The sequence below is a fragment of the Wyeomyia smithii genome, chromosome 3 (assembly GCF_029784165.1).
Source record: "Wyeomyia smithii strain HCP4-BCI-WySm-NY-G18 chromosome 3, ASM2978416v1, whole genome shotgun sequence".
NCBI lineage: Eukaryota > Metazoa > Arthropoda > Insecta > Diptera > Culicidae > Wyeomyia > Wyeomyia smithii.
Window position 1 is genome coordinate 28721941 of NC_073696.1, and position 26629 is coordinate 28748569.

Consider the following 26629-nt stretch of genomic DNA (forward strand, 5'->3'; position numbering starts at 1 on the left):
TTAAGGTGGAATGGTGTTGAAGCCTGAAATGGCCGTCTTCGAGCCACCGCTTCGAATTTTCAAAGGCACATGACTCGTTTATAGTTAATGCGTCATTTGTGAAATCGACAGACAGACAGACAGACAGACAGACAGACAGACAGACAGACAGACAGACAGACAGACAGACAGACAGACAGACAGACAGACAGACAGACAGACAGACAGACAGACAGACAGACAGACAGACAGACAGACAGACAGACAGACAGACAGACAGACAGACAGACAGACAGACAGACAGACAGACAGACAGACAGACAGACAGACAGACAGACAGACAGACAGACAGACAGACAGACAGACAGACAGACAGACAGACAGACAGACAGACAGACAGACAGACAGACAGACAGACAGACAGACAGACAGACAGACAGACAGACAGACAGACAGACAGACAGACAGACAGACAGACAGACAGACAGACAGACAGACAGACAGACAGACAGACAGACAGACAGACAGACAGACAGACAGACAGACAGACAGACAGACAGACAGACAGACAGACAGACAGACAGACAGACAGACAGACAGACAGACAGACAGACAGACAGACAGACAGACAGACAGACAGACAGACAGACAGACAGACAGACAGACAGACAGACAGACAGACAGACAGGCAGACAGACAGACAGACAGACAGACAGACAGACAGACAGACAGACAGACAGACAGACAGACAGACAGACAGACAGACAGACAGACAGACAGACAGACAGACATACAGACAGACAGACAGACAGTTCACAATAAGTGAAAACTTCAGCAGTCCTGAATCTTGGACGAAAAAGAAGGAACAGTTGGGCAATTTGAAATTCTTGGAAGTGCTAGAATCTTATTGTGGGAATTAAGTTTTAACAGTCCCGGAGGAGTTTGCTTTGGGTTTTCGACAGCTTTCCAATTTTTTATAGTATTTCTCATTTCAGATGTGTATCCCCTTTTCCTTTTCCTAGGAACTTTAAAAGAAGAGAGGATTTTTCTCTCCCTGCATTTCCCGGGTTCTGAAATTCTTCAACTGAATCTTCACAGTCAAGCTCCTAGGACGACAATACCTCGAAAAGATTCGAGGAATTTTCTGCGCAAGTGCAATTTGAGCGCTATTCAAGAGACCGCCTAATCTTGCCTTGGCGCTGTTTGTACTCGGGGCTTTTTTCTGTGTTGTGTTGTTTTCGTCACTGCGACCAATTTTTTGATATTTTATGACTTAATACGCATACGCAGCTCATCGGAGTCTGCCCACAATAGAGGCACTTTCCAGCACCTTGTTCACAAGCCCATGGCTCGGCAGAACAGACCCGGCGAATGTAGTCCGAAACTAGTCTGATTGACCGGAGATTTTATCAATACTGAGTGCAATTGCTTGCAATCAAATATCTTTACCAGATGAAAGCTGGGATTCTTAAAATGGCTGGTTCCAGCCTTCAGCGTTTGGTTTGCTTGTTAAAGACTTGGCATCAAAACACGCAATTTATTTGTTAGTAATCTCTGTTACTTCTGAAATCTTTGCCAGATCCTTACAAGTTTGCATTGTTTTCAATGCTTTAACTTTCGGCCGGAAATTTACAACCCAGGGCCCTACACGCAAAAGTTGGAGTGTGCGTAACCAGATCATTTATGAGCGAAATTAGCGCATTTACTGATTAAAATTGGATCCAGTACAGGACAATTGCGGGGCTAGCGCTACGATCCTACTGACACTAACAGTCTCTCCTGAGCCGAGACTCGAACCTACAACGACTGGCTTGTTAGGCCAGCATCGTACCTCGAGACCAGCTGGGGCAGCTCCAAACCACTACACTTATAAAGCATCAGCCGATGTTCAGAAGGTTGGCATCGTTAAAACAGTGCAACCAGCAATCAATACTGATAAGTTGGGTACTGACTCCATTGAAGAAATTATTCTCTGATCGATTCACTTTCATGAATCAGGTCATTTGAAAACATCATTAAATTATTAACAATAAACAAAAACATGAGATCAGTCCAAAACATTTTGCATTTAATTATGACTCTGGTTTCATTCACATGCATTCGGTTCTGCGTTACTGGCACCAGCGTCAATAACTTCCGCGGCAACAAGGCTCGCCATTGGCTGTTTCGGTTGCTGGCGATCTTTAGGGATGCACGAACCGTTGATACGCACCGGCTCGCGAAAGTAAAGAACGGGTTTTTGAGCGCCTCGAAACTGATCGTTCGCCCGAAGCCGAAGTTTGCCGAGACATTACGATTTTTGTGTATATGATACATATTCTGATTTTGATCTCTGTCAATGTATTCCTTGTTCAACTTTTGCGTTATGCGTATCACGCATTGGTTGTGCGAAGTCAGAGCAAATTCTGTGCGAATTGAAAGGACACATTGGATGATTAAAGCTTGAACTTTTGCGTGTAGATATCCTTCTGGGTATAGCTTCGCCAGATGGATCAGCTCTCCTCTTCCGACTCGCGAAACACTGTACCCGTCCGAATCGGGAAGGGGAACGAAATTGACTCCAGCTCCGCAATCACAAGAGTCAATCTCTTCCTCGCCCATTTTGGACGGGAGAATCAAAATCCTGTACAAACGGCACTCTTCACTGCAGACAATTCATTCCACATGACTCAACAGCGGAGCAGCAGCAACGATCCTGTCTGCTCTGAGGTTCGCTTCCGGATGATGAAAACTTGTATTGAGCTGTAACATTCTCACCAGCCAATTTTTGTTTCATTTACTTTATAAGATTTAGGCAGTTAGATTTAGGCGAGTAGGAAAATAATGTGCTTGATAGGTTTTTTTCACCAAATACAACCAGTGCAAAACCTCCTCAACGAGGTAATTTGGACCTGCGCCTTGAATGTACGGCATTTAATGTTTTACTACCCAACTGTTTTTCATTTTGCAAATAGTTTTTTCAATGTCATATACTGTAATTTTGTCCTAATGTAAGCCCAAATGTCGATAATATGTTGTAAGCTCTGATGATGGTCCCATAAAAGGACCGAAACGTTGGTGATAAGCAGATGAAAATCAACGCGACACTTTAGACAGCAAGCCGAAATATCAACCCCTTGTATTAAACATTTAGTCCAGTCGAAAGCTTTAGTTCCATCATAAGAAACTTTCCCGGCATTTAAAAAACCCATTCATACGAGATTTCACACCGATCGGTTTTCAAGTTTATATGGATCAGATAGACGGACATAATAGGATTTTCATACATTTAGAAAATGTAATACGAGAGTATGACAAATGAATCTTATTTCGTGTTGGTAACCAAGGAAACTCGACCGATGTATCTCTCAGTTACGCTACAAAATTACACGTTGTATCGTGGTGTTGCGTGTTGACATTCACGATCTTCTCGTTCCAGAAGGAAGCAGATATCTAGAGTGCAGCACTCTCAGCCACGCAATAGTATTGCAGCGTGTTGTTGATTGCTTCTGTGCGGCTGGAGGACAACAAAGTTATGTTCGTGCTGGCGTTGACTGCTGGCAGACATAAGAGTAGAGCTCGAAATGCTACTATGAAGTCGGATTGGTACATTTTTTCCTTAAGACGTTACAACATTTTTAATGAAGTATGAAGCATATAATACATTCTCGGAAATCGGCATTTTCAGCAGAATCCCCTGATCTTTTGATTGAAATCGGATTAGTTGTGTATACACAGGTGTTTATGCACAACATTTTCGAGTTGTAGTAAACATCAAACTACTGCGTATCTGTAGCGGATTTTGATCACAGTTGCAATTTGATAAAAATCATTCACTACTCCTTACTTTAATGGTAACAGTCCTCCTAGCGATCCAATGCCGAACGAATAGTGAATGCTCAGGTTTATCGGTCTTGGACAACCGTTGTCTAGTCTCCTCGATAACCAGCAGCTCGTTTGTCTTCTTCGACAGCGCACAACCACCGGGTGCGGGACCTTTTCCAGGTTCTCAACTGCGAACTATTCTGGCGGCTTTTACGTCCGGCATTCTGGCTACATGCCCAGCCCACTACAACCTTCTGTGCTTAATCACCTTAACTATATCAGCATAGTTGTACACTTGGTACAACTCGTGATTTATGCAATCAATCTTCTAGCCCGCCGCCTAGTATTAAACGCAGCACCTCACGCTCGAAAACACCAAGCACTCGTCGATCGATTTCCTTTTGCTTCCATGATTCATGACAGTTTCGGTGGACAATTGCGATCAGCTTGAGCAATCTATCGTTCGCATCAAATTAGCACACCGTTCACTTTATGTTGTAGGGATATATCTTAGACCTTTGTCCAGTCCGGACAACTATACTGCCGTGAGATGACATTGTGACGTAGATCCAAGTGATCGGTTTTTCAGTACGGCCCAAAAACGAAAAAATTCTTCGTCACTTTTGTATGGAAATGTGTGCCAACGTCACTTTGTTTTTTCGATTTTATGCAACGTACGAATAAGTAATAACGAAAAGGAAGATACCAAAAGATAGGTCTTCGAATAATGAACAAATTGGCATGAAAAATTCATATTCGAGAAAGTGGCACTTACGTCACTTTGTCATCTCACGGCAGTATATTGCCCATACTAATGCTATCCAGAATTTATGTAATAACGCGGCAAATGATGATATAATCCTGGCTTTAGATGACTATAACCTCCCAGAGCTTCGCTGGCACTTTGACGACGATATAAACGGCTATCTTCCCACAAACGCATCATCAGAGCGAGAGGTTTCACTGACTGAATCAATGTCCGTTGCTGGTCTTGTTCAGATGAATAGCCTACGAAATGCAAATGGTAGAATTCTCGACCTAGCGTACGTCAACTCTCCCGATAACGTAGAACATTTTGGCGCGCCACTTTCACTCCTAAAACTAGATGAGCATCACATACCTTTTGTTTTAAAGCTCGATACGCAATTCACCGGACCAGATCTCACATTGCTTCAGTGAATACCACGGAATTTGACTTCAAGAGATGTGACACTAACTTGTTGAACAATGAAATTTTAGCAATCAACTGGGCACAACGACTGATCTGTACCTCTGTGGATGACTGTGGAGACTCGTTCCGCGTCGCAAAAACGGTACATCCACTTTTGCACGGAAACCTTGGTGGACTCCTGGGCTACGTTGCCTGCGCAACAAGCTCCGTAAAACCCGTAACCGATTCTTCAGAACCAGGTCTTAAGAAAACTGCCAATTTATTCGACGCATCGAATTCGAATATTCCAGTCTCTTGGCGACTACCTATTCAGCGTACGTGAATAGACTGCAATCAGATCTGAAGCTGAACCCGTCATCATTTTGGGCTTTTATCAGGACCCAGAAATCATCGAAACGCATTCCATCGAACGTAGAGTTGAACGGATGTCATGCAAGCACAGCTAAGGAAGCTGCTAACCTATTTGCCGGCTTTTTCAAAGGCGTTTTCCGAACCACCTCTCCCGCTTCCAATCCGGAAACCTTTCGGCGTACACCAACACACGAGGTGCATCTTCCTGAATTCCGCTTTCCTGACAGGGACGTTTTCGAAGTACTGAATAACCTCGATCCATCAAAAGGTCCTGGTGTTGATGGATTGACGCCACACATAATAAAGATTTGTGCAGCCGGACTAGTTATACCGTTAACGATAATTTTTAATCGTTCCCTCGCTGAGCGTACGTTTCCGTCAATGTGGAAAACTGCCAAGATGATTCCAGTCCACAAATCAGGTAGCATAAATCCAGTTGAAAACTATCGTGGAATATCGTTACTTTGCTGTCTGGGCAAAGTCTTTGAAACAATCATTCACCGTTTCCTGAACAACGCCGCTAAGCCGATAATCAACGAGTTTCAGCATAGTTTTGTAGCGCGTCGCTCAACTACGACCAATCTGATGGATTATACCAACACACTGCTCCCTGCTGTGGAATCCTGTCGCCAAGTAGATTCCATTTATGTAGATTTTTCGAAAGCCTTCGATGTGGTTTCACACACACCAATAATCGATAAACTGTTACACATGGGCTTCCCACGCTGGATAGTTGAATGTCTGAGATCGTACCTTACTGGAAGAGAAGCTTTTGTCCAAGTAGACCATGAAGTCTCTGTAACATTCGGTGTCACGTCTGGTGTACCCCAAGGGAGCATCCTCGAGCCTCTCATCTTTATCCTGTAAATAAACGACCTAGTTTACCGTTTGTCTTCAGGAAAGCTATTTTTCGCAGACGACCTTAAAATCTTCCGAGTAATTTCATCCGTTCTGGATTGTGCAGCCCTGCAGTTTGACATCGACAAACTCCTGTCGTGGTGTGACGAAAATGGGATGGACGTGAACATAAAGAAATGCGAAATAATCTCCTTCACGCGTCGCCAAACTGCCGTGGAATTTAATTATAAGATCGGTTCGATCACCCTTGATCGGGTAGATTCTATTCGGGACTTAGGTGTTATATTGGACAGCAAGTTGAGATTCGTTGTACATGTTGCGTCAACTGCTGCCAAAGCGTTCACCGTACTGGGATTTATCCGTCGCCACGCTGCATTCATCACAGATGTTAATGCTCTCAAATCACTGTATTGCTCGTTGGTGCGTAGTATCCTAGAGTATGCAGCACCGGTCTGGTCTGGTCTGGTATCATGTTTCGCATGGTCTGACGTTAGAACGAGTACAGAAGCATTTCATACGATTCGCGCTTCGTCAGCTCCCATGGGCCAGCCCTACTGAATTGCCACCGTACCCATCACGCTGCCTATTGATTGGCTTGGAAACTTTATCCGACAGGCGTCTTAAGCTACAGCGAACGTTCGTTTTTGACATTCTCACCAGCCGTATGGATTGCCCAGCTTTACTCCAAAGCATTAACATACACGTCCCATCTCGTACTCTTCGATACCATGATGCGCTCTGGCTCCCAGCTAACAGGACACACTATGGATTCAATAATCCATTTAGTGCATGCATCCGTGCTTTTAATGCTGTTTACGACCTCTTCGATTTTTGTATTAGTAGAGATGTTTTTGTCAATAGAATTAGGCATCTAGTTTAAGCAACAGTCTGTACGAAATTTTCGAAGACGAAGAACAAATAAATAAATAAATGACTGTAGAGGACAATCGGGAGGATCAGCGTTCTATAAAGCGCAGGCCCCGAGACTTTGAACGAGACGTGTTCCAGCATCATCTACCACAGTTCATTTCGCTTGACTGAACCGTACGCCGAAGTCAAATTCATAAACAGTTGGTAAGTCTGAAAATTTTATTTTATTTTATTCTAGGATCTGTCGCTGAGTGACGATCTGATCCATCGTGGAGCGTCCCTCTCGGAAGCCTGATATTCACAGACACAAAGGTCCGCTAACGGTCTCAATCTCAGGAATAGTATACTGGAGGGCACCTTGTACGCTAAATTTAGAAACGTGATGTCATTAAATCATTCACTGACGTCTTTCAAATAATTTTTTCTGGTTTTGGTTTTAGAGGGATTTCAACCATAATATCAACTCGCTTCGCGATGTTATTCTTAGTCTAATGTTGCAAGTGGCTGCGCTTTACAAGAATTCAAGAACAAGAATTCAATGTACGGTAGTAAAAAACCGTGCTCGGAAGTTTAACGAGCAAAAGCTGACGAAACCACACTACTGCGTAATGAACGACGAGACTGGTGTTAGGGTGGACTTCAAACAGATTCCAGAGAATTTGTTATTATTACACTGCCCAGTATAAGTTTAATGTTCCAGAAAACCTCCGAACACAAAAAATGTCCGAATTCGCACAAAAGTTCTCGATTTGAACAGCGATTTGTTCCTACGGAAAGCGGAGTGCACCTTTCGTTACCTCAAGCATCATGAATTGTCTCCAAAAACTGCTTCTCCTGAAGGCTCACAACGGTCCAACAACCTTCCGGTCGGACGTATAAGACGAATAATGTCTTTTTCATGCCCAAAGTGCCCCCAAATTATCTTGGAGCAGCACCCAGTCTAGAAATACTGAGTTATTAAGAAGAATCATCCTATGAAACATCGTTAATACGCAGAACATGGTTGATTCTAAAGCCGTGCAGAAGGCGAAACAAAAACTTATTATGACAAAACTAACTATAGTTTATTATTTCTACACCTTGAAAAACTAATGACAATAATATGAAAATCTAAATTTTGTGCCGAATAATCGGCATTTCGGGCCAAATAACCGTCAATAAACGGGAAACATTACTTTTTCGATTTCATACAAAGAAAATGGCTGCTGAAGCGCATCGAGAGTTAAAAAAAAATTTACAGAAATACTGCTCTAAGTACAACGACGTGCGGTGATTGATTCCAGAAATATCAACATAGCAACTGTTCGTGTGTTCATGTTCGAAGACGCTGCATTGGAAGAATTACTCGAAAAGATCCATGCCTAACGCAGGAACAGCTTGCTTGAATTACAAATTCAATGTTTTCAATATTTTCAAATGAAAATCTAGAGAACTCCCTCATTAAAAATTTCTTTTCTAAGAACAGTAATTATTTCCAAAAATTACAACTCTTTAGTAGATTAAAGAGTAATTTATTTGCCCAAAATATTTAGATCTTCATCCTATGGCAACAAATTTTGGATGTCATTTTTACAAATATCATTCGTTTATCCTTTCAGTATTAGATGTCATGCAAATCAGCCTTCAAATATCATTACATTACTCCGCGACAAGAAGCACAAAAACTTTTATCTCATTAATTAAACACATTCAGAACAAATTTCTTCACGAATCGCTAGCCAATAAATTGGTTCGCTAGCCCATTGGTTCATAAATTTTCACGCTTGAGCCGCAGCTTTTCGACAGCATAAACAATACCTTTACAAATGACGATGTTTCCATTGCCGAAGTCGTTTTCTGCCGCCAATGGTACTTGAAATGATAATAATTACAGTCGTAACGGGTTTTCTACGGTCAACATTCGAACACACTAGCAATTTCGATAACGAAGATCGGTCTTCTTCATTTTACGAGAAGCTGCTTGCCGCAAAACGAACATCGGAGGGACCGCATTTCTCTCTGTGCTTCCGGCGAATCCGACACGTTGCGAACCCATTAGGACGTTGATAATTTTGTGCTCCACGCAAGGGGAAGTAACGTTCATTTTTATTCCTCACTAACTTTTCGCATTTTTGTGTAATGACTTGCGTATGAATTAACATGTTAATTTGCCGAGGGAGCATCGTAACGAAGTTTTTATCAAAAATGTCACGGTGTTGATTTCGATTCGTCATTTATTTATTAATTCCATTTCTTCCTCCGCAGCTCATTCTCGAAATAAACAGCGAAGTAGCGCTCTTCAGGGACCTTCTGATTCACGTTGGACAGGCGCGGGACTGCCCGGAGCTGCGGGAAAAGATCCGGAAACTGCGAAGGTCCTGTGTGGAGGCTTGCAAGCACACGGCAGCACTGATATTACCGCAAATACGAACGTAAGTATGGGCCTTTCAATTCCCTCGTTTGTTCTGTCCATTCCCGGGAATGGTGGCAATGAACCTGACGCGACGACCAGCTAGCTAACAATTAAGTGAGTTGTATTTAATGAAAAGCAAACGGATGCTGGGCTGTTGGGACGTGCCAGAACTAGGTCGAGCATAAAGTCACTCCAAGTTACGACACACTGTTTACACCGGAAAGTTTAAATATTTAACTATGTAGGTTTTTTGCTCTCTCTCGTATTTACAAGGTCGGTGAAGGCCACCAGAACGAAGACGAAACAATTCTCGTAAATTCCCTCGATTCTAGCTTTCTTTCGTTATTTTATTTTTTCTACTTTTCCGACAATGGAGGTGGGAAAACATTCAAGTCTGTACGACTGGCGACCGCCTGATGGGGCTGTGAATGGAATGACAATTTGCGAGAGCCGAAAGAGACAATATTTCACGCGCGGTGCAAAATTATAACGACACCGACGTCTCGGTGGATCTGCGTTTGTACATTCGACGTGAAGCTTTTCTGTAAATTTGTTCGGGCAGAGCATCGCAGCTGGCAGAGGAAAATTCCAGTCAGTCAAACCACGGGGCTGATTTGTTGTCGGTGGTAATTTATTTTTATTTGCAATCGCAGCTCATGCGAACCTATTAAAGCTTGCCGAGAATTGCCGCAACATTACCAGCTTTGCCAACCGTGCGAAACTGCCACCGGTGGAAAACTCGAGTAGCGATGATATTTTTGATTTGAATGAAAATAAGAAACAGTTTCATCGCAATTGAACAAAATAAAACATAATTATTTTCTACCTCAGGATCTTGGCCGGAATTTTACTGGTTACGTGCTTATGAATACAATTCAAGTCAAGAATTATTCAAATAGCGTTTCATTAACTAGCAGTGGGGAATTGCAGCAATACAGTTTTCTGATTGACTTTAATAATCAGCATTACAAGGTAAATATTTACTTTGTACAATTACTTTCTACTGTCTCTGTAACCCTCATATCAGGAACAATCCAACTACTCGCCACTCTCAAAAGGAAGTAAACAGCACAGACACACAGAGCTGCTCAAAATCCTCATTAGCAAAGTAGTTCATTAAGCGCTATGCGCTCGTTCATGGACAACGCATGTTCAATTAACGTTCGCCCACACCGATGCAAACATAATGGCAAGCCTTCGAGTGCGCACACCTCCCCGTGTATGGTCATGCTTCGGCTCGGTGGAAACTGCAGAGAAGTAAGTCTCGTGGGTTCGCTTGTAGAATTTCACCTCCGGTAAAATGCCTAATGGGAAAGGCTGAGGAGGGAACTTATATATCCCTACCTTAAAGTAGCTAACTGTGTGGATTTATGTGCACCCAGAGCGCTCAAGTGGCTGACGTTTTTATAACACTGTGTTTCAACCATTTGCAGCAGTGGTACAACAGCAACAGCAGAAGTCAAGCACCGCGTTGAAGAAACACTACACACACAGTCTGACTGTCGTTCCTTCCGTTCATTCCCATCCTTCCCGGAGAGTGGGAAAGCTTTCACGATGCGTACTCGAAGCTTGGTGCGGAACGGTTGTGGTATGTCAACAAACGTAGCCCCCGTTGGGGGTTTCTAAGGCTGCCGCAAAGTTATGTTACTATACGGATGTATGGAGCATGGTCGTGGGCAGGAATTTCGTTTGAGGGAGGATTAACCCAGAAAAAAATCACCGCCTAATTCGATAAAATTATACTTTCGTGCTGTTTACCATTTCTAAACAACATTTCTCATTATCGTCAAAATGTGGATTGTTTTTTTTTTTTTTTTTCATTTTTCATTTTTCTGGAAACAAGTATTCCGACATTGTTATTGTTTTCAGGTTATTTTTACTGCAAATGTATGAGGATGAATTTTTTTTTTTGTTCTTGTCGACCTACTGTTTTGCTTAGAAAAACATGAATGAAACTGTTAAGGCAAGGCAAGGTAAACAAAATTCAATTTCTCAATTAAAACCAACTTCAAAACAAAATTCTCCAAGCGTACCAGTGACGCATAGTTTACCTACTCCTTTGCATACCCGTTTAACTTATGCACAGGTTACAGGTAGTTCGAACATTATACCGCCTGGTGTTGGTAGTTCGAAAATGACCGTTAATATGGGTAAGCAAAACACGCTAGAAAATAATTGTACACCTATTACTCCAGCTAATATTGCTGCCGAAAATATTTTTTCCAATGTCAACTGCCTGAGGCCTATTACGGCAGGTAAACTTTCTTTTTTGCAACAGGCAATGTTCGATCTTATGAACGCCATGTTGCAGGCAAAATCAATGTTTGAAGCCATTCAAATAGGCACAAATTTTACTATTAAAATTGTTTCTAATTTAAAATTAAGCAATGATTTTAAATAAAACAATTAAAATATCGAATTGGAATGCTCGCTCATTGAAGGCCAATGAGAATGAGCTTTTTAATTTTTTAACAGTAAATAATGTGCATATTGCAGTTATTACTGAAACATTTTTGAAACCTAACATAAAATTAAAATATGATTACAATTACGTGGTTTATAGATATGATAGGATTCAGGGTTCCGGCGGTGGAGTTGCAATTGTTATTCATCGCCGAATCAAACATCGTGCTCTTCCCCATCTTGAGACGAAAGTTATTGAAACTTTGGGAATTGAAGTTCAAACTGAACTTGGGATTTTATTTATTGCCGCAGCATATTTACCATTTCAATGCACACGCGAGCTCAAAAATTATTTCAAAGTCGATTTACAAAAAATCACCAGAAATCGTTCGAAATTTTTTATAATCGGCGATTTTAACGCTAAACATCGTTCATGGAATAATTCTCAAAGTTATTCCAATGGCAAAATTTTATTCAATGATTGTTCTTCAGGATACTATTCTATTTTGTCTCCGAATAGTCCTACATGCTTTTCTTCTGTAAGAAACCCTTCAACAATTGATTTGGTGCTAACAGATCAAAGTCATGTATGTAGTGATTTGATCACACATGCTGACTTTGATTCTGACCATCTTCCAATAACTTTTTCTTCATCACATGAATCAGTTTTAAACCCTATGAGCTCTGTTTTTAATTATAACAAGGCTAATTGGGAAAGATACAAAACTTAAATTGGAAAAAAAATCAATAATGAGCTTGATTTGCAAAACGAAGTGAATATTGATTCCGCTTTGGAAGCATTAAAATGTGCAATTGTTGATGCCAGGAATTATTCTGTTCCAAAGGCTCAAGTGAAATTTGATTCATCAATAATTGACGAAAATCTTCAACTTCTAATTCGTTTGAAAAATGTCCGCAGACGTCAATATCAACGTTCTCGTGACCCTGTTTTTAAAACTATTTATAAACATTTACAGAAAGAGATTAAACATAGATTTACTCTTCTGAGAAATCAAAATCTTGAGACTAAAGTTGAAAAATTGAAACCATATTCAAAACCATTTTGGAAGCTGTCGAAGATTCTTAAGAAACCTTCAAAGCCTATTCCAGTTTTAAAAGATGGTGAACGTTTTCTTGTATCCAATGAACAAAAGGCTCAAAGACTTGCTCAGCAGTTTGAGAGTGTTCATAACTCAAATTTGAATTTTGTGAGTCCAATTGAAACTGAAGTCACCCGTCAATTTGATTTAATTTCTTCCGAGAATTTTTTACCTGCAGAAATAATTGAAGCTAACTTGAATGAGATTAAATCAATTATTAAAAATTTCAAAAATATGAAAGCACCTGGTGACGATGGAATCTTTAATATACTAATCGAACATCTCCCTGAGAGCACAATGGAATTTTTAGTGAAAATTTTCAATTGCTGCTTCAAAATTGCATATTTTCCCAAATTATGGAAAAATGCAAAAATTACTCCAATTTTAAAACCGGATAAGAACCCAGCTGAAGTTTCAAGTTATCGACCAATCAGTTTACTTTCTTCAATAAGTAAACTGTTTGAGAGAATTATTCTTAACAGAATGATGTCACATATCAACGAAAATTCAATTTTTGCAAATGAACAGTTTGGATTTCGCCATGGGCATTCCACAACTCATCAATTGCTCAGAGTTACTAATATGATACGAGCTAACAAATCTAAAGGTTATTCCACTGGAGCTGCTCTTTTAGACATAGAAAAAGCATTCGACAGTGTTTGGCATAAAGGTTTGATTGCGAAATTGCAAACTTTTAATTTTCCAATTTTCCTAATCAAAATTTTAAAAAATTATCTTACTGATCGAACTCTGCAGGTTGTCTATCAGAATTCAAAATCTGATAGATTTCCTGTCAGAGCAGGTGTACCTCAAGGTTCAGTCTTGGGTCCAGTCCTGTACAACATATTCACTTCAGATCTTCCTGATTTGCCTCCAGGATGCACAAAGTCATTGTTCTGCGATGACACAAGCATTTCCGTAAAAGGAAAAAGTCTTCGTGTCATATGCAGTCGATTGCAGAAAAGTTTAGATATTTTTTCTTCCTACTTGCAAAAGTAGAAAATCTCTCCCAATGCTTCTAAAACTCAAATGATAATTTTTCCGCATAAGCCTAGGGCTTCTTTCCTCAAGCCAAACAATAATCACGTTTTACGAACTAATTTCATTTTTCGTCATATTGACTTACATTTTAAGTTTAGTAAAGCGGGCAATGTATGTAGTTTCGCGGGAATGCGAAGATGAACGGGAATAGAAGGTGTGACTAGAATTAGATAAAATTTTCCCTCGTCCAGACGGGACTCGAACCCGCAATCTCCGTTGTCTCCGACAAGGTGTTTTGGCCAATTAAACTACTGGGTAAGGGTAACTCTTCCTAAGACCAATGTCGAATCACCCTCTACTATTGTGTTCCCGCATCTCAGCACGCCGCGATGAAACTGCACACACTGCCCTGTGGAAGTTTATTTCTGTCAACTGAGAGAGTGTTCTCTTTACACACACTATGTATAATGACTTATTATATCTACAGCGGCGCAAGCTATGAGACACGTCAGTTGGTGGCCAACTCCCATGGAAGGCGTATCACGGAAGAGCTCCGTTGTGCTAATTTTACACTAGCAGAAATCAGCACGCGAAGTGAGAAGCGCTTGAAGTCCCGAAAGTAAAACCAAAAATAATGGAACATGCTCTTAGTTGTCAAGCAATCTCCTACAAGCTCTTCATAGTGCATTCTGCCCTAATTTTAATTTTGATTGTTTTTAGGTAAAAGTTAGCGAAAGTTAGTGAAATAATTTGAAATACTCATAGTATTATCAACTCCAAAAGTTTAAAGGTTAGGGAAACCATAGTTTTTCGTATTATTTACAAGTAATTCAATCAAAAACGCTTAAATAAAATTCATGAATAATTACATGTTGGACAGAGCCACAGCCAATTGCACAGTTTTTTGAGTATTTTAGTCATTATGGCACACTTTTTTTATATGAGAACTGTAGAGAAGCTGGGTTTTTATGAGAAAAGCGAAAAATTTCGTCATAAAAAGCCACATGTGTAAGTATTTTGGGGAATTAATAGCATGGGCCATCTTACCCAACTGGTGCGTCTTGTACGGTTCTCCCCTGTAGCTGAATGTAATGAAACTGCTTCGAAGAAGTGTTGTTTTTGGTGGCATATTGCGTGCGCCTTCTTCTACTGGGTGGTTCATTTCTCTGCTTCATGTGTTCGTAACTTATGTTTATTCTAACTGTAACAACTTACATAAACAAAACAAAAAATGCTGACATAGGTAGAAGAGAGAGAGAAGAAAGGAGAGAAATATAGATTCTCTCAGTTTTCTCTCAGCGTGTTTTTTGTTGAGCAGAAGAGTCTCGAAAAAATTCCTACGATTTTCGTTGTCACCCGTTACCTACAAACAATCCCTAGTAACAATATTGGTTTTAACAAAGTTTTGTAGCGCTCAATAAAGCCAAAACAGCGCTATAAAACTTTGATAAAACCCGTTTTGTTACTTGGGAATGTGCAGTGCGTCCTCTTTTTCGAGTTCTGTCATTCTACCACCTACGCCGCATCGCATGCGTTAGTCCACATGTTGCAGTTTTGTTCAGCGTCACATCCCTATTCCGTTCAATCTAATTTGCAAGTTACATTGTCTGGTCGTAGCAAAGGAGGCAAAATCAAGAGAATCCCAAAATCCGGTTTATCTCGTGCTGAACTTCAACTTGGGGTAGGTTGTGTTCATCGTCTGCTCCGTAATGGAAATTAAGCGCGTTGGTGCTGCAGTACCTGTCGACCTGGCGGTTTTTATGAAGTCTTTTGTTGCACAAATGTTGGAATTGGCTGGAAACGCTACTAGAATTGAGGCCGGTGTTATACTGAAAGCGAAGTGACACGAAACGCATCTTTCTTCGCATGAGGAACAATATCAACAATGGTAAAATATATGAAAATGCTTTGGTTCACGCCTCTTCGCTTTCAGTATAACACCGGCCTAATATTAAAACAAAGATCATCCCCCATCATCTGCTTTTATCCGGTGTCAATATTGCCCCTCCCGGCGAATATCCTAGCTGTTCTGCTCTCGAAGGGAAAGAAGGTATAATTCGATTAATTCCCAGCTTTGTGAAAATTAGAACCACAAAATTTCAATGAAAGCAGTAGAAGTGAGGTTTTGTCTATAGTTAAATTTTAAAATTTAACATAATATTTTCGTCGAGCAGGATTCAGTCCTGCCACGCTATTTTGTTTTGACAGTAACGTGATACTGTGTCTATAACTGTGTTCCAGCAACCTTCAACATCATTGCCCAACGACTCCAAGTCAATTAAACAACGCTTTTCTTCGATGATACCAATAATTTATCAAACAAGAGAGTTGAAAAACAACTATTGCTTAAATTTACCGCCGCTTATAATTATATTTGTGCTAGTGTGTACGATTATACCTTTCTCTTGTCTATATCGCCACTTACATTTTCCTGGAGAGATCTAAACGAACGTTCCTCTGGCCAGTTGTATTATGAAAGGACTTATATTTTTTTTTACCTTATCGAAACCTCGGTTCTCCTGTCAATGTCAAGCTATAATTACAGTTTTCTAAAGAGAACTATTATACGTTTCTAGCCAGTTTTATTTTTAAGCGACTTATTTCGTCGGAAGGAAGGAATCTTATCGAGATCTCGTTCCTCCTACAACATTCACAATTTCACGGAGAGAATTGCTGTAGTTCTGAAGAAAGCACTTGGACGGCATCCATAAACTACGTAACGCTCAAAGGGGGGAAGCATGTATCCTTGATCGTTACTATTTATTACATAGGAGCGGCAGAAGGTCAGCGCTACGTAACAAAAAATCTCTGATAGGCTCTCCAAAAATGAGAATTTTTATCAAGCAAATACTTCTACTTCGTTACGTAATTTTTACTAAGGGATAGGTGTTGGCGTTACGTTTTGTTACAAATGGGAAGGTGGGGGCCCAAATAATGCTTTTTTTGCGTTACATACTTCATAGATTATAAGTTTTTGTGCCAGTATTATTTTCCGAGCAACTTATTTTATCGAGAGGAGAGTCAGCAGGACTTGAGCGTAAAAAAGAGCATGTGAAAAAGTCGTGTTAGAGTCCCTTGACCAGGGTTGGGAAATGTACTGGTACGCTACAGTGTTCACACGAAAGGAGCAAGATTTTTGTGATTACCACTGTGGAATTTATTTATTTATTTATTTATTTATTTATTTATTTATTTATTTATTTCATCCAACACAATGGTTTACATGAAATGTGGGTGATGGGGAAAAGCCAACAATTAGGCATAAAAACCCCATATCTTTTAACATAAATATATAAACTTAGGTCTAACACAGAACAAATATAAGTAACGATAAAAAGTGACATATCCTTAGTTCTAAGCAGAAAGTCATGTAACATAGTCAAGATTGTAAAAGAAAAATAAACATATTAAGATTAGAGGGAACGGTACTTTCGATGAACATCCATTTTCATATCGTCTCTTGAAGCAGCTTCCGCCGGAACAATTCAGCTCTCTCTCCAAATTCGAATAGATGAAAATATTCATTAAAAATTGCACTCATCGAGTGTAGCGGTGAGTTTAGGAGATAATCCGTTCTAACTAATGGGCGACGGAGGAAGCCGGCTCTGGATCTCAGACGCCTGGAATGCGCACTGACGTTAAGCTATTCCAACAGTGAGCTGCAATCAGTCTCAGTTGAAAGCAGTTTGGCAGCAAAAACAGCTTTCGAGACTTTTCGTCTTTTCTCCAACGTGGTAATGCCCAGCAATTTACAACGGGCGGCATATGGAGGCAGGTCGAACGGGTTAAGCCACCTTAGATTCCTTAGAGGGTACCAGATGAACTTCCGTTGAATGCTTTCAATTCTTCGTATCCAAGTTGCGTGATACGGTGACCAAATGACGGCGGAAGACTCCAAGTGAGACCGTACAAGCGCAAAATAGAGTGATCGAAGGCATAGTGGGTCATCGAACTCCTGGGCGATTTTGAATAAAAAGCCAAGTTGTCGGTTAGCTTTGTCAATCACAAATTGCTGATACTGTCGAAAGGATAGATCTGAATCTAGATACACACAAAGATCTTTTACGGTTTCAACACGCTCCAACGAGTGTCCAGTGAAACACTACGCGACAGTAGCCGCTACCGAAGTTTCTTACGATTTGCTTTATCTCTCGCTTTTTGTCGCGAATTCAATATGAACAACAATTCTCTCGCTTACTTCTCTTTATATTGTTGTCATTGTATAGACAATCTCTGGCTCGTGTGTTATTGACTGTAGCTGTCTGTGCAATTTATTGTATTTATTACGAATTAACCCTCTAGTGCCCAAGTCTATTTCTAGACGGGCTTCGGTAAAATCACAATGAATCATTATAAACACTTTTTAGATATCTAATGAAGCTTTTTAGAGGTTTGACTGAAGCCCGCCAAATGGCGGCATTGGGCACTAGAGGTGGAATCAATTCACTTAGCATCGATTTTTATTTAGCTCCGAAGAAGTTAATTGAATTTGTAAGATTCATGCTTTCATTGTCCTGCTTTTGCTTAAATATGCTAAATTTGGATGAGACTTTCGCTACAGCGAACTATTTTCGAATGTAAATGTTTAGAAGTTGGGATTCAAATCTTCTGATGTACACGATTTCGGCAGTACAAATATAGAAATTATTTATTTTCCATCTTATTACTGTGCTAAATTGCCGCATGATTGCTAATTATTGTCATTCGCACAATGCGACAGTCGAGATATCGAAGCGGCCGGAGATCGGCATAAAAGAGAACCGTTGACCGGATGGCTTTGGCTTTTAGTCACACGATTCTCTCAAATAGAGAAGCGTACAGTTGAACGCTGCTGTCGCTGTCTGCTAGAGAGGCAACAGTACTTTTCGATACGGTGTCATGCAAAAATGTCAACTGTTCGACACACTGCCCTTGACAACCAAATGGCCTGATTGAACTAAGATTCGACCCGCTTGTTAAAACTAACTCTGTGACCTTGTGGTTACAGAGTTCGCGTCTGGCTATTGACACCTACGGATGTGTGTGGTCCTTGTAGCCTTTTTAAACTGCTGATATGTGTACCGAGCTTTGCAGTACGAAAAATAGAAAGAGCTATAATTTTGAATTTTATTCAAGAATTCATCACTTATCAAAATAATTCGTTGTACCATTCGTAGTCCTGTCCGAATATGATGTCTTGTACCAAAATGTGAACCTAAAGGTAGTCCAGACCATAATGGCTAGGGTTTCGGGAATCTCGAGGAAGATTAAAGATGAAGGACTACTATCCATCTAATTGTTTCACATCTCACAGGCGGACTTATTCAAATGTGATAAAGAATTGAATTTAAAAAACAATTTCTTTGCCAAAAGCGTACTCACCCATTATTTCCAATCAATTGCTTCAGGAAGGATGTAAATTTTCGTGACGCTCTCGATATTTTCGATATTCCAATTCGCACTTCAAAGGTGGTATTCCTCCTTGATTAGCAATGCTCCCATGGTGCGAAATCATATTTTAACCGATGCACAGTGGTCCAATAAGGCATAAAATAGAACTTCATTTAATAGCGCCTTTCATATTTATCCTAGCTTAAAAGTTTCTTCGGAACAATTGTTTGTGTGAATGACAAATTGTCAAAAATTTGAAAAGTTTACTAAAAATAAAAATAAACTAATTTTTTTGTGTTAAGAGATAGGGGAATGGTTCATTCAGAAAAGTTGTTGAAAATTCAAAAATATGAAACTTTGTTCAACAAATGAAAATTATTCCGGTACAAAGTTATCACTTATCGAAAAAATAAGCTAAAATATGCTATAACTTTGTAAGCAAAAGTCCTGGAGATGTGTGGTCTTCAACAAAAACGTGTGTTTTGTATGCCCGAATGCTTCTTCAGAACAAAGTTTACTTGTAAAATGTAATTAATAAAACTAGAGTACAAAAAACTAACTTTTAAGTAACTTTTATTGAAAATACTCTGTAACTCTGTACTCAATGAAGATAGGAACTCTGTTTGTTCAGCAAAGTTTCATATTTTTTCACGCTCTAAAACTTTGCTGAATAAGCCGTTTCTCTATCCCTTAACACAAAAAAGTTAGTATTATTGATTTATGAAAACCTACTGTGACATCTGCTCACCGTACTCTAATATGGGTGGATTGGGACAAAAGAAACCTAAAGAAGTTTATAGTACTTCAGCTAAACTTCCACTTGCCCTTTTTTAACCTATACGTTCTTGAAGTTATCGAAAAAATAAACTAAAATTTGATATAACTTTGTAAGAAAAAGTCCTGAAGATATATGGTCTTTGGCAAAAATGTCTCTCTTGAGTGCCCTAAGAATTCCTCCGAACAACACTTTCGTGTAAGATGTAACTAACAAAAGTTGAGTGCAACAAACTAACTTTTAAGTAAGTTTCATATTATATACTTCATAACTTTGTACCGAAAAAAGATAGAACTTTTATGTGTTCAACAAAGTTTCATATTTTTGAATTTTTAACAACTTTTCTTGATAAACCATTCCTCTATCTCCCATCACACAAAAGTTAGTTTTATTATTTTTAGTATAGTAAACTTTTCAAATTTTTTGACAATTTGCAATTATGCGGGTCATTCATACAAACAATTGTTCCAAGAACACTATTAAGCCAGGATGAAGGTGGAAGGCGCTATGTAATAAAGTTCTACTTTTTGCCTTATTGGACCATTGTGCGATGGTATGAAAAACTTCGGTATTATGCAATTCTTAGCTGCTCGCAGTTGGTTACTGACACGTATGGTTGTGTAGGTCTTTGTAGCCAACTAAAATAATTAATGAAAAAAATATGAGTTTTATAATTCCTTATTGAAACAGTTTATGATATTATCTGTATTCCTACGACCAGCCTCTCTCCTCTCTCTCCTTTCCCTGTTCTAATACAGCCAAATATAACTCAGTTGCACTTACTTGAATTTGAAGTTGTATTGAAATATCTAGTATCATTTTGCGTCGCGCTTTGCTGCCCATTCGTTTATGAAAGTAATGGATGTTAACAAACGCAGAACTCTAATTTATTTTGGTCGGGCTACAGCAAGCATTGGGAGCAATACTTTTTAATTACAATGTAGAATGAACCATAGTTTCTTAATTATCTTAAACGAAATTTTAGTTTCTAAATTATCTTAAACGAAATTTTATGGGTTTCTGATATCTAAAAAAGTCGTTCAGTTTTGGAAAATAGTTGAAGATTTTTTTTATAGAAGATTTTTAAATCCTCTACAACATTGCTATCCTCAGCAAAACAAATAGAAAAAAATAGAGAACTATTCTACAAAAAAAACGGCCAACCAATTCAATCGACCATTTTTGATTTGGCTGAAACTTTTCATAGATGTTTCTATAGGCAAAAGATGCCATTTTGCGCTATTTGTTTAATTTTTAGAACCCGACAAGTTTTTGAGAAGCTATTGAAAAATGCTATTTTGGGAAGGTATTGATGGTTACAAATATTTTTAGGGCCAACACAATTTGTTTCATCGGTATGACGTCTTCTACGTCAGCTACGTCTATGGTGTATCTTTAGAAATAGAAATACCCAACTACCCCAAAATTCACAAACCTGGAAATGAAATGAGAGAAATTATCTCAGCGGTAGGGGCTCCCACAGAAAAATTGGCTAAATGGCTGGTAAAAGAATTTCAAGCCATGCCCCATAAATTTCCAAGTCGATCAGTAAAGAGCACCGGAGATTTCGTTGAAAATTTAAGATCCTCGGGAAACATCCAATCTGATGAGATAATGGTTTCATTTGACGTTACGGCCTTATTTCCTAGCGTTCCAGTGAATGAAACCTTAAACCTTTTAGAGGACTGGCTTCTTTCCCAATATTTTGATAATACTTGGAAAAAGAAAGTTGAAGTCCCTTTCTATGTGAGCTCTTCATGGCAAATATAGAAAGTACATTAGAGAAGAGGAACATCTTACCGATTCGATGGTGGAGGTATGGGGATGATATTTTTTGTAGTTTGAAAAGGGCGGATCTTGAAACTTTTTTCATATCCCTTAATAATACCCATAAAAATATAAACTTCACAATTGAAAAAGAACTTAACAACAGACTCCCTTTCTTGGACGTCGTTGTAGTCAGAAAGTCTACGGACTTGGAATTTGAAATTTATCGGAAACCCACGAATACAAAACGGGTAATACCTAACACTTCAAACCATCCCTTCCAGCATAAAATGGCATCCTTCCATCATATGATCCACCGCATGGAAACTTTACCTCTAAGTGAAGTAGCCAAGCAAAAGGAACTGGAATATATTTTCGAAATTGCTAAACTTAATGGCTACAATGAAAGTATCATTCAAGCCTTTGTTGATAAAAAGAAGCGTGCTCAAATTCGGAAATCTTTTACAACACTCACCCCAATAACAGAAGATCTGAAAAGGGTAGCCGTTGAATATGACGTTAACTTGACACGCCCACTTCGTTCAAAGTTTAGAAAATTTGGGATGGATATTGTCTACACTAGTAGAAATACCCAACTCAAAACAAAATTAGGGTCTACCAAAGACCCTATTGATACCCTGAACAAAGCTGGAATTTATAAAATTGCATGCAGTCACTGTGACATGGTTTACATTGGGACAAACTAAACGTAACCTAGGGATACGTTTCAAAGAACGTTTCGCAGGAGTGACCAAAGCAAGTAAAGTTTCAACAAATGCCCCACCACACCATTTCAAATCAAAAGTGGCTGAACATATTTTTAACGAGGAACATCCACTAACTTCGGATAACATTCACCTCCTCCGCCCCGTTAATAATTTATGGAAATTAGACGTAGCTGAAAGTTTAGAAATTTATAAACAACACTCATGCACGCTTCTCAATAAAGACGCAGGTAATCACCCCTCATGGCTATTCAATCTGCTTCCCAAAAAACCCCAGACATGGTACGGTAAACAATCGACCGCATAATTCCCTACCTAACTCCAATTAAGGGTGCTAAATTTTCATTTCTACCTACTACAAATAAAAACAGGATTTACGCTTCGCTCTTTACCAGTCCACATAAGCACTGAGGAAGACTGTACGTCACAGTCGAAATATATATTTGCGGACTGAATTTCAATATTTATTTCCAAAAAAATTAGTAGAGTATAACGGAAACCGATAACTATTTCTTTGATTGATCTCAATCACTCTGCTAAGATGCTCGTTATATATTTTCTAGATTTTTCAAAGAAAAAAGGTTATGATTTTTTGATATTTTTTACAAAAATATATTTTTAGAGTGTATATTTTTTTGGAAAGACAAAATTACTATTTACAACTTTGCCGAAGACGTTATACCTATCAAACAAACTGTTTTGGCCCAAAAAATATTTGTAATCATCAATATCTGCCCAGCATTTTTCAATATCTTCTCAAAACTGAGTCGTGTTCCAAAAAAATAAAACAAATTCAGTGTTCTAATATTGTTTTTGAGTTTTTGACTACTTTCGTCAAAAGTTTTTTTCTTGCTGTTCTAGATTTTTCTAATTAACGATATTTCCAAACGTGCCCTGTACCCCCAAAACTACCTCCTTGGGCACGACTCTGGCTGAGAAGAAATCAAACGCGATGAACGTGGTTTTCACATCAAGCGAAATGTTACACCTGCACAGTGTTGTCCCATTCAAAGCGGAAAACGGTTTCACTTTGATGGTTTCGCAGCGACAGCAACATCGTAATAGACACGGGAAGACACTTAAGGGTTGACTACTTCAACCGCGATTAGCTCTTTGCTCGGTTATTCTTGGATAATGTTTTTTCGTGTTCGTTCCCGTTTACGATTACAGTCTGTTGGTGGTTTCCGGTGTGTCATGTGGCGGATTTCCCTTCTCATCGTATACGATACCAAGTAGCTACTACTTCCTAACACAATTAACTCGCAGTTGTACATCTTTTTTTCTAATACGTACAAAATTTTGTTTACATCGAAAAATCCATTACTACTCACAAAGCCCTGCTACCCTCGGGCAGTCAATTACTCTCGCTCTCACCTGGACAGGAACACACAACCGGCACACATACCCGAGGCATAATAATCTTCTATTTAGAGCCAGTTTCTTTGCGTTAGGGGGCTCGAACCGGGTTCGCCGGTGGCTGGCTATTTACGACCGGTTGCGAATAACATTGCTTTCAAACCGTCCACAACGATGAGAATCCTTTGTTCCGGTCCATTGCCGCCGGCATCGCGAGTGCTTCGCTCGCAATATGTCAAGCGACGACAGTTCCGGGCCGGATTCTGCCCGCACGCACAGCCCGCCATGCGATCACGCCCTTCTGCGGCGGACAACGCACGCAGTTGCTGTGCTGTGGGCAGTGTTTTATGAATGAACAAACCATTCGTTTGTTTCACGAACGGACAAACGACGGACGACGCACGACACGGTCCAACTGGCTTCTCGGAACAAAAGGTGCTCTTCCTTCCAGTCGTGTGCGATTTAATGGGAAATTATTGAAATAAAGTGAAACCGTTTATGTGTGCCAGCACCGGATGGACTCATGCTGCTGGATGCTATCTTGTCTAACCTGAAGGCGAGCCAATTTGCGGTCTATACCCGATCTGCTAATATAGTATCGGGGGGGAAGCATTTCTTTTTTTTTTTTTTTTCTTTTTGGGAGGACCGTTCCGCGTGGCGATTCGGAAAAAATGGTGACGGAAAATTGTCTTGTAACTTCTTTGAATCTTGGCCTTGAGCAACCTTTAAAATTATTGGATAAACCGCTCTTTAGATTATTTCTCTCCGTGTGATATTGTAGCACGACAGTGTACTCGTATTATCACGAATAGAAAGACAGTACACTTAGTCTGACCATGTTTGGGTTTAATGATTTAAAGTTTAATCCGCCTGGAGAGGATTTCCTTTGTAGCTTATGCCGATATGCAGACACGTGTATACGATTGTAGCTTCGAGTGAAAATGATAACTGAACATTTCGAAGCAGTGTAGTAATGATGTTGTTATTAATACACCAGGAACAAAGGGATAACAGTAAATGCAAAATAAGGAAAGTGATATGGTGGTTGTCTTAGTTGGGTATCGATCGAAACCAGTCGCTTCTAAAGCGAAACGCTATCCGATGAACCAAATCTAAAGATACAGTAATTTGTATTATATTATATATTAATATTACAATATCAGTTAGCACAAAATAATTACCACATGATTAATCTCGCTCAATCGTAATATTCTAGATTGTATATTTTTCTGTTCAGTTTAGTGTAGTACCCAAATGGAAGTAATAAACAGGCAGCCAAAGGGAACCTGGAAAATGTTTTGAAACAAGACCCGCTTTGATACTATCACTAGTAAAATTAGCGACAGAAGCAAAAAAACGAAATCAGGAAGTACCGACTAATTCAGCCTACACTAATGCAGCCTTACGGGACGTTAATGATCTAGACATTGTACAACATTTATTTCGTAATGGACCGGAAATGTGTTAGAACGTTGCCAGTGATTTTACGCGTACCATTAGGATATAGGACGGAGGTGAGCAAAAAAGCCGGGTTTATGATCAGCTGTCAACTGCGAAACGGTGAAACCATTCAGCGCAAATGGTTATTGTTTTCCCCTTCGAGCTATCACCGCGTATACTGCTTCGTGTATAGGTTACTAGCGAGAAATGAAAAGGGTTTTTTCCATATTTAAATTCAATGATTGGAAGAAAAATAATGTACTGCTGGTATGGTACATACATCGCACATATATGGCGACTTACTTGCTACGCCTTGAGATGTGCTAACTGTAATTTCGTTGATGATTTCCGTTCAGAACAAAAATAGTGGCATGAAGTTTTAAGTCGAATTGCCTCGGTTGTTCGAGTTTTGGTTTGCGAGAAAAACCATTCCGTAAGGTTAACCAAACCAACGGATCAAAGAGAAACGAGAAGTTGACGGATTGGTTTCAAAATTATGCCAGTATTTGTATCCAAAGTGATGAAGAAAACGTTTGTGAAGCCCTGAAAAGACTAGAATGGAAAATGAGCTCAGCCGTCTTTCTGCCAAGAAATGCCGCAGAGGAAAATATTCAAAATCGAGCTCACAATAAGCGAATAAAACAGTTCTTAAGGTGTCAAAAACCCAAACTAGAAAATGACCACAATTTGATCTTAGAATAACGATTGAATTCTTCACAGACAGACAAAAGAAGAAAATAAAATCGTACAAAAGGTTAAAAAAAATAATTGCAAACTGAACTCAAAATGAAATAAAAAAGCTTCTAATGACCTGAAAAGACCGGCTAAGAAAATGATCTGTAATCAAGCTAAGAATGGCGAAAAGCGTTCTCAGGTTTGTCATTTCTCTTCAGAGAATGTCTAGCGTGTAGGATAGTATCTTCCACTGCGGAAACAGCTGCTCTCACACTGGTGGGTAAAGCACTTGTTTGAAGAGACCAACGAATCGTGTGTGTCTGAGAAGCTTGCAAAAATAACACTGGAAATATCTTTCCAGAGTGATAATAAACCAGTGTAAGCTTTAACTTTACATATCGAAACAGAAAAAAAATAAATTCTGCCGATGACGAATGTATCTCAGCAGTGCGTACCTCGGTGTACTTCTGTGCAGGGTTGATATTTGTTGACACCCTTGAGTGAAAGTGAAAAAAAGCATTCATAAACGTTATTTTTCTACAATCCTTTCAGAGTTCTCCCTTCCCGCTTCTTGCGTGGAAGTGAACTGACAAAACACCTCATTACATTTCA

At 39.5% G+C, this 26629-nt stretch overlaps 1 protein-coding gene across 8 annotated transcripts in view; it reads left to right on the plus strand.

Annotated features, from left to right (window-relative positions):
• Nucleotides 1-26629, plus strand: part of LOC129732921 (uncharacterized) — a 391879-nt gene that overhangs the window by 316463 nt on the left and 48787 nt on the right. For all 8 annotated transcript variants that reach the window (XM_055694379.1, XM_055694375.1, XM_055694380.1 and 5 more), the window contains one exon: nucleotides 9278-9444. In XM_055694379.1, the coding sequence (XP_055550354.1) occupies nucleotides 9278-9444 (167 nt within the window). The remainder of the gene's footprint in view (nucleotides 1-9277; nucleotides 9445-26629) is intronic.